The sequence below is a fragment of the Peromyscus leucopus genome, chromosome 8b, assembly GCF_004664715.2.
Source record: "Peromyscus leucopus breed LL Stock chromosome 8b, UCI_PerLeu_2.1, whole genome shotgun sequence".
NCBI classification, from domain to species: domain Eukaryota; kingdom Metazoa; phylum Chordata; class Mammalia; order Rodentia; family Cricetidae; genus Peromyscus; species Peromyscus leucopus.
The window spans coordinates 5,147,469-5,164,896 of NC_051086.1; the positions used below are offsets into that span (position 1 = coordinate 5,147,469).

General features: G+C 53.6%; 1 protein-coding gene across 1 annotated transcript in view; it reads left to right on the forward strand.

Moving 5' to 3' along the window:
- Fgf18 (fibroblast growth factor 18) overlaps positions 1-17,042 on the forward strand; it is a 30,854-nt gene extending 13,812 nt beyond the window's left edge. The window contains exons 4-5 of the mRNA XM_028857807.2: positions 9,019-9,125; positions 16,023-17,042. Of these exons, the coding sequence (XP_028713640.1) occupies positions 9,019-9,125; positions 16,023-16,289 (374 nt within the window). The 3' untranslated portion in view covers positions 16,290-17,042. The remainder of the gene's footprint in view (positions 1-9,018; positions 9,126-16,022) is intronic.
- Positions 17,043-17,428: the final 386 nt, after the last annotated feature.

The following is a 17,428-nucleotide window of genomic DNA, read 5'->3' on the forward strand; positions in this document are numbered from 1 at the left end:
AAGTAAAAAAACAAAAGGCCAAACCACTTCTTTAAAATTGCTAGACAGGAAAGGCCCGGGGCTGCCAGGAGGCTTCTTTCTGGTCCTCACCCATCTCTGGGATGCACTGGTCCTCAGCCTGCTGCTTCCTTGGGCCCAGATTCTAGAGGTAGTGGCTGGGGGCAGGGTCCTGCATGTGTGCCGAGCCTGCCAGCGTCGCCTGTCTGGGATGGTGCCCTACCGGCCCCTGCCCATTGCCATCAGGACATGACAAGAAGACGAATAATTTCTTGGACCTTTTATCTTGGACACCATTTATTTTCCCACAGCCCCAGGGCAGGACTGACCTCATGGTAGGGCCCTGAGTGAGGCAGCTGCACCGTGCTGGGGGCTGGGCCAGGCTGGGCAGCATGGGCTGGGTCCCGGGGCCCGGGCCCGGGACCTCCAGGCCAGCTGCCTCCTCCTCCGCTTCCTGCACAGTTATTCTTCCTGGCTCCTCTCCTTTGCCCCCCTTCTTCCTGTTTCATGCCCCTTTCCCTCTTTGTTTGGGTCCAGCTCTCCCCCCCCCCCATGGTCTTCCTCTGTCCTTCCCTGCTCTGACCACAGCGTCCCTCCACGCAGGTTTCAGGCCCTCTGGCTCTTGTGGGGGGCACCCCCCAGATGCTGGGCTGTGCAGGGCAGACCCAGGTGGTAGTTTTCCCTGGGATCCTCTGCCCAGTGCTGCCAGGGAAGGGGCAGCTGGCTGGCCAGGCGGGAGGAAGTGCCCTCCTGGGGTGTCCCCGGAGCTCGCTCTGGCCCCTCCAGGCTGGAGAGTACAAGGGGGGGGGGTCAGATGCTGGTTGAGCCATCTGTCCACACCCTGGGAAGGGAGGCAGGGGCTGGGGAGGGAGAGGAGCCCAAAGTGGCCCACCCTCTCTGCAGAGGCCGCCCACACTCTCTGCCTCGACTGGGCTGCTCTGTTTCCTCCACCCAGCGCTTTGCCTTCTCTGTCCCCGTTTCTCATCTGTATGGTGCCGTTAACATGCACGCGGCTCTCTGAGGGAGGGGTCTAGTCAAGATGTCCTCGCTGATTCGTGGGTGTGCGGGTGTGGCTACTGCCACTCTGACCGGCACCCAGGTGGTGCTGATGGAACCCCGCTTTGGTTCTAGAACCGGCCTGGCTTGCTGCTCTTCTTGGCCTTCATCTTCTTTCTCAAGGAACACGTTTACACGATCTTCCAACCCCGCCCCCCCCCCCAACACCCAGGGCAGCATGGGGCGTTGTGGACTGTCGCTGTTCCATTTGAATGTCCCATTAGAAACGCAGATGAGGCTGGGAGACCCCATCTGTGAGCCCTGGGAGAGAAAGTGAGACAATGGAGCCCACTGAGGCTTCCAATCTAGATGATCAATACAAATATTATTGGGAGGGTGATTTATGTGACCACGCAAGGCAGGAGGATGGGCCGCTTTCTCTGCATCAGGAGCTGCCTTGCTGGGGGAGGGGCAGCAGGATGCAAGGGCACTTGAGAACCTGCTCTGTCTTCTCAGGGCTGGGTCGGGCCACCAGAGTCTTGCGATACCCACTTGGCTTCACGGCCTTGTGTCATCTGCTGAACCAGATGAAGTACAGCAGATGGCAAGTGAACGCTTGCCGTCCTCAGCTTCGGGTCTGTCGTCCAGGGCCTGGCCTCTGTACTGGGTCCTCTCATCTTGCTGCTTCTTTGTGCTTCCTAGTACTTTCTAGAAGGTGGTTTGAGCCACGAGCAAGGTTCTTCTGGACCAGCCATGGCTGAGGCTGCAGGCCCCTGTTCTTATGGTTCCCTAGGCTCTGAGTCTGACCCCTTGGTCCATTTTTCTGTCCACCAGTCCGAAATGCCACTCTGTTGTTCAAAGACTCGTGTCACTTAGAACCTAAATCCTTGGGTCCGCCAGAGGCCTGGGTTGGTTCTGCTCGTGAGACACCCTGTCCCTCCATCATCTCAGGCAGCAGCACCTCTCCTTGCGTACTGGGCTACACCGGGCATGGTACCTTGGTCAGGCCAAGCACATTTCATCTAAAGGCCTAGGATGCTCTCCACCCACACATTCCTGAGACCCGCCCCCTCACTTCTGCCCTCTCATGGGGACCTCATCTCTGCCCTTCTACCGGCATACTGTTCTCTTGTGGCCCGGCATCTCGTTATATGCTTCCTCACTGTCTCTCAGGAGATGCCGGGCTTCTGGGGCTGTGCACAGCCTCGTTCTCGGCACTCAGAGCCAGCCACAGGGAGGTGATCGGGATTGCCCGAGTGCAGGGACCCCTCCAGGGTGCACCTAAGACTGAGGACAAGGTAGTCACCCCAGGACCTCAGGGCAAAAAGCTTCTTCCACACTCAGGATGCCCGGGCCCAGTGCTCAGGCAAGCCCTTCTCCCTGAGAATACAAAGATGAGCAGACATGGCCTCCCCTAGGAGCCCTCTCATCGGGCATGGGGTCTCTGCATCCCAGTTTAAGCCTCCCATACTCGGCCTTGCCTCTGTCCCCAGGGAGCAGTGGCCACCCACGCCTTGTGGACCCCACATTGAAAGGGGTGTGTTAGCGCTACAGCCAGGATCCAATATAGTTTCTGATCAATCCTATTGATTTTTTTTTCTTTCCCTCTTCCTTTCTGGTGAGTCTATGTGGCCTGCAAACCTCCCCAGGGACTTGTGGAGAAGGGGAACTCTGGGCACCTGAGCATGCGTGTGTAACAGCAACCGGATAATGGCTCCAGAAGGCAGCTTTTCAGCTAGCCCACCTTCGGAGGAAAGGGAGAGCTGACTGGTGACCCTTTGGTGCTTTTGGTGGCAAGGACATGTCTTCATGGGAGGGTACTCCCTCATGCACACGGATCTGCCCAGCCTCTCCCCAGTGTGTGTGTGCGCGCACGTGCACACACACACACACACACACACACACACACACACACACACACACACACCAGGTCCTGGGGGATTTCCCTGGACAGGGAAGTACAGGGAGATCTACCCCATCCTGGCTTTCTTCCCTGGATTGCCTCTCACTGAAGCAGGCTCCCAAGTCTTTCTGTCTCTATTGCCTCTGTATCCCCTACCATTTCCCACCCTTCAAATCCAGACTCTAAAAGCGGAGGCCCCGAATTGCTTTTGAGAAGGCCCGCTGGGGACCTACACTTCAGTGTCTGTCTGTCCATCAGGACCTTTCTTGCTGTTTGAGGTCCGTCCTGTTTGCCCAGGCTCTGCCCGTGCAGCTCAGGTCCAATCCCTGCCTGTCACCATGAGCTCTGGAGTTGCAGTCTGTCCTCACGTTTCCACCTTACAGTGAGTCTCTGGGCAAGCGGCTCAGCGGCTCTGCCGGCTGCAAGGCCTCAGGTTCTCCATGTGTGAACTGCTATCACGGTCCCTGCCTCACATTCCATGTTCTGACTTCCAACTCACACATGTGATACACATGATAGGTACTGGCTGTTATTATCAGTCTCTCTTATTTTTGAGATCAGGCGGGCCTTGAACCTGTGATCTTCCTGCGTCAGCTTCCCAGTCTGGCTATGGGTGCCATGTTTTTTCTCCAGGCATATCAGAGAAGCAGAGGGAAAAAGACAGTGGGCTGCTTCTTGGAGGGCTTGGGGAATCCTCCTCTTCTGTCTATGGCCTGAGTTTAGCCCTGAGTGCTTCCATGGGCTTCCCCATCTCCCCATGTTGACTCCAGGTGTCCTCTTAAGGTGATCTGGGGACTCCTCCCCTTTCAAGGTCGTCTGCATGGGAAGCTGAGAAAAGGATGAGTTCCGCTTGAATTCTGTCTCAGGGAAGTAAAGCCGGAGGAAGGAGCCCCACTGCTCCAGCCAGGGCTCATTCACCTGGGAAAAGGTCTGAGAGGGGGAAGGGGGTGAGCAGGCTAAGACCAAGACTCCGGGGCTGGCCTGCCGGGGATTGCCTTAGCCTCACTGTGCGTGCTGTGGGAACCCAGTTTCTACACCTGAGAGGCGGGCGGGGACAGTGACAGCTGTGCTGACGTCACAGGATGGTTACAAGAGTTAAATGAGATCTTGACCCAGAGCATCACCAGCCTGACACGAGTGTGCGTTTCTATCTTTTCCTAGAGGGGCTGACGTAGAGGAGGCCTCGGAGTGACTTTTCCCTGACCCACATACTTCCTTTGACACAGAGCAAGGGAGTTTTCCCTGTCACCGTGCCTGGGGATGTGTGGGTAGGAGTCTAGAGTTCTAACAAGGCAGGGACAGTGTGAGCAGTCACAGCAGGAGGAACTAGAGTGACAAGGACATTGAATCAGAGGCTGATTAAACTTATCCTCGCCAGCTCTGTGACATGTCGCTTCACCAAACTGAATCTTCCTTGAGCTCTTAATCATGCTCGTCATCACCTACATCCTGAGGCTGTCCATGAACTTACAGTAATTTAATCAGTGGCCATTTACTATGAGCCAGGCCTGGGCTGGGCACTACAAAAAACAAAACAAAACAAAACAAAACAAAACAAAACAAAACAAAACAAAAAAACAGTGGAGAGTAAGGAGAGCTGTCCTGTCTTCCTGGGGCTTACCCTGCTGGTAAGGAAGGACACACCATGGACAAGGTAACAAATTGTGTTAACTTGCTATTATTATAATAAAATATCTGAGGTGGTCAAGTTAAAAAGAAGTAAGGTTTATTTTGGCTCAGGTTTGGAGGCCCACTCCATGATCGGCTAGCCCCTTGTTCCTGGGCCTGTGGTAAGTCAGAATGCTATGGTTTGAGTGTGTAGAAGAGGAGGCTTACCTCCTGATGGCCAGGAAGCGGAAAGAGAGACAGGAAGGGGCGTGTTACCTCACTTCCTCCTCTGGACCTCACATCTGAAAGGACCTAGTGATGCTGTAAGCGGGCAACTAAGCCTCCCACACATGGGCTTTGGAGGGAACATTTAAGATTGAAACAATATCAATAAACAGTTGTAGAGTACTGGAATACACTGCAGAGTTGGCTCAGCTGTTTAGAGCATTGGCTGCTCTTCCAGAGGACCCGGGTTCAGTCCCCAGCACCCGCATGGCAGCTCACAGCTGTCTGTTCTAGTTCCAGGGGACCTGACACTCTCACAACATCACAATAACACTTCGCAGACAACCAACCAACCAACCAACCAAAACCAATAGAGTGCTGCAACGTGGCATGGGAATCGGTGCGTGTTGGTTTGGGGAGGATGGTACTAATATCAGGCAGTTACAGTCAGGGAAGGTGTCTCTCTTAGTAACTCTTCTAGTTGGTAAAGAGACCTCAACCAAGGCAACTCCTATACAGTAAAGCATTTAGCTGGGGGCTTGCGTATAGTTTCAGAGGTTTAGTCGGTGATCAGCGTGGCAGCAGGCATGGCAGCCATGGTGCTGGAGTAGTAGTTGAGAGCTTTATCTTGATCTGAAGGTGGGGGTGGGGGGATGGAAGAGAGAGTGTCTCTGAGAGACTGTGCCTGGCATGAGCTTTTGAAACCTCAAAGTCCACCCTCCAGTGACACACTTCTTCCAACAAGGCCACACCTGCCAATCCTTCTAATCCTTTCAGGTAGTTCCACTTCTTGAAGAGTAATCATTCAAATGTAGGTGCCCATGGGGGCCATTCTTATTCAGACTCTAAGGAGATGCTTCTTGGCCACCTGGAGGGATGAGACTCAACCATGGGAAGGTTTGGGCAAAGCAACCTCCAGGAAGACTAGCAAGCACCAAGGGCCTGCCACAGGAACTAAGTGTGTCAGAGAGATAGCAAGGGAGACAATGTGCTTGGGAGGCCGGGAAGGAGGAACAGCAGGGGCCAGATGAGGTGGGTCCCGGTGAAGAGCTTGCGTTTTCTCTAAGCTGCTTATGAATCCTGGGAGGTTTTTCAACAGGGAAGAGATGTAATTTGTGTCTGTGTGTGTGTGTGTGTGTGTGTGTGTGTGTGTGTAGATAGAGGTCAACTACATATGTCTTCCCTCAGTTGCTCTCTATCTTTAATTTTGAGAAATGCTCTCTCACTGAACTTGGAGATCACCGATTGGCTTAGATTGTCTGGCCCGTGAGCTTTGTGAATCTTCCTGTCTCTGCTTCCCTAGCACTAGGGATGTTCGCCCCCATGCCCAGCTCTGACGTGGTTGTTGGGGATCCAAACTCAGGGACTCATGCTGCAGGGCAGGCACTTTACCGACCGAAGCACCTTCTTAGCCTCGTCCGGATTTTAGAAGACGCTTCCAGCTGATGTGTGGAAGGGATCCGGGGCGACAGTGGCAGTGGGAGGTGGCTGTTGAGCTGGACGATGGACGACGGGCTGGTGGGGGAGGGGTGGCAAGATAATGTCATCCCCCAGGCCAGCTGCAGGCCCTGCCGACGGAACTGAGCCAAGATGAGGCTTCTGCTCCTGAGAGCTGCATCTTTGGAGCTTGGCTCTCAGAAGCGGGTGGAGGATGAGGAGGACCAGGAAGGCTCTGGAGCAAACCTAGCTTGGGTGGAGTGTCTGTTCCTCTTTCTCTCCTGCTGCTGCGGCTGCGGCTGCTGCTCTATTACTCCCCAAAGGCTTGACATAATTCTGGCCTGCCTCCCGCCTCATTATGTCATTCTCTGAGTGGAGTCTAGGTCACTCCACTGCGTGCCGTGGCCAGGGTGGGTAGGAAGAGCAGACTGCTAGTGGCTAGCTCAGACCCTGCCTGGGCTGGACGGGGGTGGCCTGGCCTGTGGAGGGTGGAGTCGAACTGAAGCCCTAGTCTCTCGACCCCAGGCCCCTTGGATGTCCGCACCCACCCTGGGGATGCGGGGGATGGCCAGGGTCCTTGCTGCGGAGAGGTGGCGCGATATTGGGGGTGGCTTTCAGGGCCAGCCAACCCTGCCGTTAGTCCTCCTGCTGGGCTGTTGCTGGGCACCTCACGCCTTACCCTGGGAAATGAGGACAGGGGCCCCTTACTTCACGTGGATGTGGGGGGAGCTTTAACTGTATCCTGTGGAAGCAGATCTTGTCCATGGAGGAATGGGGGTGAGGATGGGCCCTCTCCCCAATGCTTCTCCCATTAATGATAGACTCCCTATTCCCAGGTGAGTCTGCTCTTCTCCGAAGCTTGACTCCAGGGCTCCAGAGAGAAATAGAAGGGGGCAGAACTCCACCCCCTTGCACCAGGGAGGAAACTGAGGCTCAGGGAGGGGTGTGGTGATCTGCTCAGGGTTCAAGTCATACAGTGTGGGATGGCACCAGACCGGTGGGCATTCTTAGAGGCCCTCTCTGGTGTGGGGTGCCTGTGCCTGGAGAAGGCTGAGTAGGTTCAGAGCAGGGGCAGGGCCTCAGGAAGCAGGCTCCCTCCCACCCTCGTGTGAGCATGTGGGGTTGGCCACTGGGCGCCCTTTTCTTCCAGGAAAGGTTAAACTTTGTAGCTTTTAGGAAACTTAAAATGAAGGTTAGTAAGTTCCCCCTCTGGACCTCTAGAAGGAGGCACTCTCATACTACAGGCCCCCCGGGCCCTGTTGAGGGTCAGGACAATTCTCCCCAGTTCACTGGGGAGACCCTGTGGCCCAAGGCCACACAGAGGCCAAGTAGAGCTTGGGGGTCAAGTCCATATTTAGGCATGCCAGACTCTTGCCTTCTTCACACACATGCAGCCTCCCACCCAAGCTTCTAGAACTTTCTCACTATGGGAGGCCTGAGTTCTGCCAGGGGATGGTAGAGCAGCCTGGGGAGCTACTGTGAATCTCCCGAGCGAGCGGAGAGAAGGACAAGCGGTGTGAATGAGGGCACGCAGCGTACACAAGGCTAGTTCACGGTCCTAACTCAGTGTTTACTGGGGGGGGGGGGGGGACTGGATGCGGAAAGAGGAATGTGCCCCACCTTGCTCCCAGAATTACAAAATTCTTGTTAGGTCTTTAAATTTTATGTAAATTCTTTTTTTAAGGTGGGAATCATATTTTAATTAGAAGTGGTGTCAAAGGAGGGCTAGATTAATTATGGAAACCCCAAGTTCCAGGTGGTTTCAATTTTCACAGCGGGGCACCAGGGCCTATATTTGTAAATGTTTTTTATTAAAATCATACCTAGTGTATTTTAGAGGCACCGAGGTACACCCCTTGTGGCTCCGTAGATACTGTACTCAGGAATTTGGGCCTGTGATTATGGAGAAGCAAGTCCCTTGTCACTGAAATGAAACTTTTGTAGCTGAGGGAGGGGCAGGTGCTGGAAGTGAAGGGTCACAGCCAAAGAAAACAGCCATGGGGGAGGGGAGTGGTAATGGAGAAGGCCATGGGGGGTCAAGACCAGAGAGGAGTGGGACCCCACCCCAGGTCACACTGAATCCTACGCGGGGGAAGGTGGACTGGCTAGCAGGAAGGTCACTGATGCCTTTGTCTGCCAGGGGTTTCGGGGAGCAGTGTGGATACCTCCATCCTGACCCTGAGGCATGGGTGGGCTCCGGTCCTGGGGATGGGGGAGCGGGGAGAATTGGGTCCTGACCAGACCTCTGTGGTCTTGAAAGGTAGTTAGTTACCCATCAGTCAGGAGGAGGGAGATTCTGAACATAGACTCTTTCCCAGGGGTGCAGCACCTTCACCTCTGTGTCTTCCTGTGTCAAGTGGCCAGGTCAAGGGTGCCAAAACTGCATTAGTAGGGAGGCCAGATGTTTGCCCTTGGGGAAAAGGACATCTGACCTAACTTTTGAAGGAAACAGCATGAGGTCCCGACGGCTCAGTGTGTGTGTGTGTGTGTGTGTGTGTGTGTGTGTGTGTGTGTGTGTGTGTGTGTGTTCCCTTGGTTACTTCTCTGGGTATTCTGTGTGACTGTTGGTCCCACTTTGAGGAGTGGAGTTGAGGGGCTGGGAGATGTGTGAGGGGGAAGGGCCACAGACAGAACTCCTCTCAGACTGGATCATGGGGGAAATAGGAGCAATTTCTTTCCCCCTGTCCTAGAGTCAGGGTGTTCTCATGGGACCTACCAGAATCCTCTTCCATGCTTGACTTTGGGGGAGTAAGGGGCCAAGGGTAAGGTCAGGGAGCATGTCACTGGGTCTTTAGACTATACCATTGCCTCTGGTTAAAAAGCTTGTCTTATTCTCCTTCTGCCTTTCGAAGCCCAGCTCCTAGTGGAGACAGATACCTTCGGGAGTCAAGTCCGGATCAAGGGCAAGGAGACAGAGTTCTACCTGTGTATGAACCGAAAAGGCAAGCTCGTGGGGAAGGTGAGTGCTGAAATCCTGGGTACTTGGGAGTTCATTCAGCCAGCTTTGGAGAACTGGCAAAGTATATCCAGGGTCCTGTTAGCCCTACCTGAAACACGGGTCTGGAATATATACGTGGATGAGGGAGATCAGCCCCTGATGGCATCTCTCTTCCAGTCATCGTGGGTTTTTGTTTTAGTGCCTGCAGCAGCCAGGTTGAGATATTTATGGCTGCCACTTGGTGCCACAGAGCCCTGGACTCTGCTGGAGAAGGATGTGGAGTTCTGGCTTGTTCTATAGGGAGGAACCCCTGGGGCAGCCAGCTCCTGTGCTCCTGATGGCTGGGAACTGAGAACCTACAGCCCACGGGCTGTGACTGCAGGGATCAGCTTAACTATCCTCAGGGGTTGGCAGCAACCGCAGTCTCCAGAAAGTCACTCAGAGCTGGGGCCCACGGTTCCATCAGTTCGGGAAGATTTTGTTACTTTGGAACAGGCCAGAGAGCTGCAAATGTCGAATTAGTGTTTTTGTGTGTGGTGTGTGTGTGCACCAGAGAGAGAGAGAGAATACACCCACTTGCCAGGCTTGGATGCTCTCTGAAGGCTGCCCTTCACCTCTCCTCTTTGTATTCTCATGTGCTTGTTTGTGAGGGTCCTGGGCTTGCTTGTTTCTCCCAAAGGTTCAAGAGGGAGATGTCGCCCACAGAAGCTCTATAGTGGAGTCACCTCTCTGTCCTCTGCTCTCTTCAGGGACTCTCCCTGCTTCTAAATTGAACTGAAGGTGGAATCTGTCTGGACAGGTGGTGTGGAAGATGGGCCTCTGCTTAGGAACAAGGTCCTGGGGAAATTGCTTCCTCTATACCTTCTCGGCATAAGCGGGGAGTGGTCAGTCTTGTTGGAGCAATTTTTGGTTTTTTTGAGCCTTTTGTTCTTCCCTCTGTCCCTTTATCCCTGGGTGGAGGACCAAGGAATTGACACATGAGTAATGATGACTTTCTCTAATTGAACACCTACTGTCTCACAGGCATCGGGCAAAAAAAAAAAAAAACAAAAACAAAAACAAAACAAAACAAAACAAAACAAAACAAAAAAACCTGCAGATGAGTTTGGCAGGTTGGCATCACGACCATTCCCATTTCACAGGTGGGAAAGCTGAGAGTTGGCCACATTCCTGAGCACTGATCCCAACCTCCCTTACTTAGCGCTAGGCGGGATTCAAAGCCGGGTTTGGAAGGGAAAGATTCCAGCCACACACCCATAGCAGCCCAAGCTGCAAAATAATAGTAATCCGAAGAGCACTGGGATGCCGAAGAGTGGTTTCAATTAGTGATTCACTTTCCGCCGCCGTCGCAGGCCGGCCGGCCGGCGAGGGGGTCCCTCAGCGGCTGGGGCGGCGGGCAGGGGCGGGTGCCGTGTCCCCTGGCCCAGCCCGTCCCGTCTTGGCCAGCAGTTTCCTGCGGCGGCGGCCCAGCCCCGCGTCAGGCGCTTTGTTCTGTTGCCCGCCTGGGCCTCCTCCCAGACCAACCTGCTCTGGGTTTGAGCCTCGGTTTTCCCCTTTGCTCCCCCTGTGCCCAGTGTCTGCGCCGCCCGGTGCCGCCTCCCTGCCTGCGCTCTTCCCGGCATCCTGACCCCCAGGAGTGCCATCATGGGGTCAGGAGAACGACAGGTCCCCTCGGGCTGGAGCCCTGCCGCCTCCCGCCGGCTGGCCGCTGAGTCACAGCTTCCACAGGAGCCGGCTCCGATTTCCTGCCCCCTTGCCCTCTCTCCCGTCATTAATATTGGTGACGGTTCAGCTGGCTCAAGGCACAGCCGCGAAGCAGGCCGGGCCCCCTCTCCACCTCTGCGCCCTCCCAGCTCAACAGCCTCTACCACCCTTCTGGGCCCAGGGGCTTGGTGCCTCCCCTCCCCCATCCACCTGTGCTGGGTGGGGTGGGAATCACGCTTTTGGTAGGCTGTGGATGGCACGCTCGCTCCCTGCTCACTCAGGCTGGGTCCTGCGGGGGAGAGTCCCCTCTTTAATGGCTGGGTGTGCCTCCTCCTTAACAGTCTCAGCGCTTTCCAGATATTGTCGCCCCAAACTTCATTGCCTTGCTTGGGAAGTTTCAGGCCTCATTCGAGCCTTCCCCTCCTCCCCTAGACCAGCTTAGGGCTCATTCAGCTCTGCCTCTCGTATTCCTGGAAACCTATGCTCCAGGTTGTCTGAACTGCTCACACCCATTCCCTGGATGTAGATTTAGGGCTCCGTGCTTGAGCCTTCCCAGCCCTATCCTGCTCTCTCCATGGACCCTTCATGGACATCTCCAGATGTCCCTGGCCCCTGGCTAGCTCACTGTCTGCCCACAGCTGTCTATGCCTCCTCTCGCTCACCTGAATGTCACTCCTTGCCCTCACTCAGGTCTGCATTCTCCTCCAGGCTGGGAGCTAGTGCAGAGCCTGGGGGTGAGGATGGGGGTGGGGGTGGGGGTGGGGGTACCAGCACAACCCAGAAGCAGGGATATTGGCTCTTGCTTTCTGAGATGACTCAACCTGCTGCAAGAATGATGCCTATCAGACCAGCCTGGTGTCCTGGCCCACTAGGTGTCCTGGCCCACTGAACCTTGGAGCTTTGTCTGTAAGGGGGACTCATGCGGACATTTAAGCAGGCTCTTCCTCCTTCCCCTTTCAAATACAGGCTTATTTTACTTTATTTTTTGAGACATGGTCTCCTCCTTCAAGGGCTGTACTGGAACTCTGGAATTCTCTATGTAGCTAAGGATGACCATGGATGTCTGATCCTCCTGCCTCTACCTTCTGAGTGCAGAGATTAGAGGCGTGCACAACTATCTGATCCATGTGGTGCTGAGAATGCACCCTGAGTTCTGTGCCTGTCAGGCAGGCACTATATGGACTGAGCTACACCCCCAGCCTGAAGCTGGCCTTGGCATCACTGCCCCACCCCGGGCCCTCTGGCCTCTGCTGCATTGGAGTGCCTTGGCAGGATGCTTTCCTCTTTCCTGTGGGTTATAGGTATCAGCCCTTGCACATCTCTGGCCGGAGCAGGGGTCATGCATTGAGCCCTGAAAACGGCTATTTCAGATGCACTAGCCATTGGCTGGAGTCATTCCCTCTGTCTGTCCCTGCATGCTCTGGTAGCCCGCTCCCAGCCACCTCTCTGAACCTATCCACTTGGCCAGAAGGTAGCACAGCCTGGAAAGAATTGCTGAGCATCTCCTATCATGTGCCAATCAGAATCCCCCCTCTCCGCCTGTCCTTTTGGGAGTAACAGAGCCTCAGAGTCTTTCAGGGCAGGGGATTAAGGCCACTTTGGTTGTAAGTCACTGAAAAATTCAATGTTTTCAGCAGAAGGGGATTTTTCCTCCCTCATAGATCTAAAATCTCTTGGTGTTAGGTGAGGTGTGATTTAGTGATGTTATCAGGATACAGGTCACATAGAAGGACTGTGACTCTCATTGGAAATAAGGGGGTGGGAAGTGGGGTTGGAGGAGAAGGCTGATCTCTACTAACTTTCCAAGGCTCTGAGGTTACACCCTAAAAGCTGATGCCATGTTTGCCTTAGCCAGCAGAGTCCGAAGTTCTGAGGTGCAGCCCAAGCTTTGATTTTTTTTTAAGTAATTTATTATTTTTTTAATGTCAATATAAGTGACTTATGGTCATAGGAGGGGTCAGAAACAGAGGCAATGGTCAAGCTCAGGTGTAGCCTGCTGTTAGCCTCTTGGCCTTTCGGGCTGAGTCCATGGTGGAGAATATGTGCTCATCATTGGCTCCTACTAGTTCACACACTCTATCTTTGGAAGTCCCTGGGTACCCACCTCTCTCCTACCCCATGCTCCAACAGAGTACTCTACTCTGCATCTACCCGCCTCCTCCATAGTCTGGGAGCTCCCTGAGACCAGGATTGCTTCTGACTTACTCTAGGAGCTGAGCACAGGCCTTGGCCCAAGACAGGGTTTGTGGTCAAACAAATGAGAGCCTACCAAGACGGATGGAGTAAGTGGATGATACAAGAGCGAGCCTGAAAGAAAAGAGAACCTACCTTCTGAATCCCTCACAGTGTCTCTCAGATGTCCTTCCAGAAGGACTCGCTGTTCAAGGAGACAGAGCAAGCTGAGGGCTTGAGCCTTCTCCTGGCCCACTTGGTCTCCCTACTCATTCATTCAGTATTTATTGATTGCTGACCACAGGCCAGACATTCTCACATCCATTATGTCATTTCGCCCTCTTAAGTCATTGAGATTGACTCGGCCTAGAGAAAGGGAACAGCTCAAAGAGGCCAAGGGGCTTGCTCGCCCAAGGTCATGGCACTCGACAACGGCCCCTAACATCCTGGTCTCATGTCCAGTTCTGGAGAAGTCCGTGGGGAGACGAGAAGAGGCAGAGTGAGTGATGGCCACCAGAGCTCCTCACCTCTCACAGAGCCACCACGGGCACATAGTAAAACGTGGGCACAAACTACAATGTTGGTCTAGCACAGATCAGGCATGTAGGCTCAGTACATGTCTATGTTTCCTATGTACAGAGGGCTGGGAAGCTGGGCTCTGGATTGGTCCCAACACCACAGGGCACAGAGGGGCTTGGGAACCAGTGGCAGAGCCTATGATGAGCACAGATTCTCCACCATGGACTTGGCAAGAAAGGCTAAGAGGCTAACAGTAGGCTGCACCTGAGGTAGACCAGTGCCTCTTGAGGGAAGTGGAGACCTGCCTAGAGAGTAAAGCAGCAGTCAAGGGGTGCTTCCCAGAGGAGGCAATTAGAGAGCTGAGCTTCGAAGGACAGAGAACCAGGACGGTTCTCTGTCTAGCTCTTGTTTTGGTTGCTTTGACTTTGGTGAAGATCACGTAAAGAGTTGGAAGAGGAGTTTGTAGACTTTTTCACAAGAGACCTAGAGCCAAGAGATCACTGGCCTGAACCCGCCTTACACACGTTTTTCTGCCTTCCTTTATAATAGTCTTACTACTATCTCTGCCCAGGTTGTCCTCTGGGTATTGTGTGGTCTTGAACCTGCCCTCTGTCTGTTCTGAAGCCAGCTTAAAAGACAGCATTTCCCAGAGTTTCTCTACCCAGCCTTTCTGCAGAGTTCAGCACTCTGTCTGCAGGGACTAGGTTTGCCCTCCTCTCAAAGGTGAATGTCCCTGGAAGCTCCGGCCAGTTTTCCACTTCAAACAAAAGGCTGGAACCCTCACCTCAGTCTCCACACACAGCCAGACCGCTGGGCTTCCAACTTGGCTGGGCGGCCGTCCGGAACGAGGAGTGGGCCCGGCCTAAATTTGGAGATGTTAGCTGGAAACTTGTGCTGCTAAGTCAGCTGGTCCAACTTTGTGTTTCCCATTGTCTCCCATGAGCCATTGCTGCTCCAGGAGGAGGCCGCAAGGTCACCCCACTGTCTTTTGTTCCGGGTAGTCCCAGCAGTGCCAACCTGCCCTTTTACCTTGAGGTATTTGTGAGGTTGAAATGAGGCAGCCATTTTACCAGCCTGAAAGGAAATCCTGCTGGGTAGCAGTGCCAGAATGAAGAAACCACGCAGCCCTGGTCACTACACTTGGGCTGTGGACCCAGCTGCATCTGCAGGTCACGTGACCTCACCACCACGTGGGCCAACAGTGTCTCATTTCCTTTAACTCAGCTGATGTTTTAGTCCATCATTTGTAAGAGAAATGGGTCCTGGCAGGTCTGCACGAAATCTGCCGTGAACTCAGCCGTTCAGCTCTTTTGCGATACAGTTCAACACACTCTGTACTCAATGTGGGATGTGGCACACTTTACTACTTGGTATGAAGTAAGATAGGAACCATCCAAAAATAAGACGTAGCATGGCCAAACTCCACAGGCTGCGTCAGGGGGCCCTGGGGTCTCAAGTTCCTGAATAGATGTTCCTAAGTCTTGAGAGACTAGACACGCAGGGCAGAGGGCACTGACTCTGGAGCCAAAAGCCAAATGAACCCTAGCACATCCCGTGACCTCAGGGTGGCCAAGTCCTCCTCCAAACCTCAGATTCCAGGCAAAAGAGTACAGTGACTTCTGCATCATAGAGACAGGCGAGGAATGGCACTTAAAAATGAGGTTGATGCACTGGGGGACTCTCCAGGTTGGCTCTGCTGGGACTACCCGGAACAAAAGACGGTGGGGAGACCTTGAGGCCTCCTCCTGGACCAGCAATGGCTCATGGGAGAGAGTGGGAAACACAAAGTTGGACCGGCTGATTTAGCAGCACAGGTTTCTTTTCTGTTTGTTTTGTTTGGGGCACTGGTGGTTGTACCCCCATAGGACACTGATTGGTGGGCTTGGGTCACATGTCCGGGAGGGGCTCCTATTTGATTGGCTAGATCTAGGTCTGTTGCTCAAGTAGGGATGATATGGAGCCTGTGAGGAAGGATCCTAAGGATGCTGTGGACTTCTGCAAGACAGTGGGACTCTGCTCCCTGCGCGGAGGACTGAGCAAGCTGGGAGGGCCTATGACAAAGGACTATTTGCGTCTAAGGAAGCAGAGAATAGCCCCTTTGTGCTGTGGTGTCCCATCCTCAGCCACATCCCAGCGCCCACTCGGAGCTTCGTGCCGCCAGGGTCTTTGCCCTTTATTTTCTCCTGCAGGCAAAGGCTTCCTGCCGGGCTTTTAGTTGGGCTCCCCAATCTTCTCCTAGGCGCATCCTTACATTACTTGTGAAGTCTAGTTTTAAGCAGAGCCCCTCTTGGTATCTGATCACCTGCCACGTACACAAGGCATGTGTGCTCCTGCCTGTCTTCAATCCCTTCCCCTGGCGAGACTACCTTTGCAGGTGCCTTGAGGCTGGGAGCTGAGTGAAGCCTCTCTAGACCTGGGGGGACCTGGGTGCAGTGGGGCCCGGTACCCACTCTCATCACCGTGGTTGTGTGTAATGTCTGCCGTACTCTCCTTTCCTTGACGCTCCTTCTCTCTCTCCTGCAGCCTGATGGTACTAGCAAGGAGTGCGTGTTCATTGAGAAGGTTCTGGAAAATAACTACACGGCCCTGATGTCAGCCAAGTACTCAGGCTGGTACGTGGGCTTCACCAAGAAGGGGAGGCCTCGCAAGGGTCCCAAGACCCGGGAGAACCAGCAAGATGTGCACTTCATGAAGCGTTACCCCAAGGGACAGGCTGAGCTGCAGAAACCCTTCAAGTATACCACGGTCACCAAGCGTTCCCGGCGGATCCGCCCCACTCACCCCGGCTAAGTCCGGCCACACTCACCCCTAGAGAACTACATCAGAGGAATATTTTTACATGAAAAATAAGGAAGAATCTCTATTTTTGTACATTGTGTTTAAAAGAAGACAAAAACTGAACCTAAAGTCTTGGGGGGGGAGGGGTGATAGGATTCTACCGTTGACCTGAACCCCACGACAAAGGACTCCCAAAAGGGGACTGCTGTCAACCCACAGGTGCTTGCCTCCCTCTAGGGGGTGACAACTCAAAACTCATCCCCAGAGGAGGACTTGAATGAGAAAACTGACACTGCGAGAAACCAAAGTCCTTTCCCCAAAGGTTCTGAAAGCAAAACAAAAACAAAAAACAGAAAAAAAAAAAAAAGGAAAGTAGTGCCCCTCCCCACCCCTCTCCCTGCCCTAGACTCCAACAAGAATCGCTCTCTGGTTTGCAGTCATTTATTTATTGTCCACTGCAAGCTGTCCCGCGACACCGCGCAGGGAAGGCGCCCCTGAGAATTCTCCGCGCCTCGACCTTCCGACGACAGACGCCTCGTCCAATCATGGTGGCCTGCCTTGCCCGCAGTTCTGGAGGATGCTGCTATGGACCTTCCGTGACTCACGTGACCTAGTACACCAATGATAAGGGAATATTTTAAAACCAGCTATATTATATATATTATATATATAAGCTATTTATTTCACCTCTCTGTATATTGCAGTTTCATGAACCAAGTATTACTGCCTCAACAATTAAAAACGACCCACAAATTATTTAAAAAACCCGTGAGGAGTGTGGTGGCTGGGGACCAGGCTCTGGCGGGGCAGTCTCTGTGTGCTTTTTCCTCTCGGTCTTTGTGCTGGGGCCACTATTCCAGGCACTGAACAGGCAACCTCAGAGCACATGGGAATCTGTTTCAGATTCAGAGAAATCAGTGTCCTTGATGCAGGCTTGGGCCCAGTCATTTATTCATAGGCATCGACATGGCCTCCTCTAGTCTGGTCTGGGCTCTGGGGATCTACCCGAGCCCACAGGGAACTTCACCTTTAGTAATTCAGATTCATTGCTTCATTGATGTGTGTGTATCCACTCGCCCTTGATTAACTATTTTTGCTAAGTGTTGGGAATCCATCAAAGAACAGTTTATGAATTCCACAGTGTTTGGTCA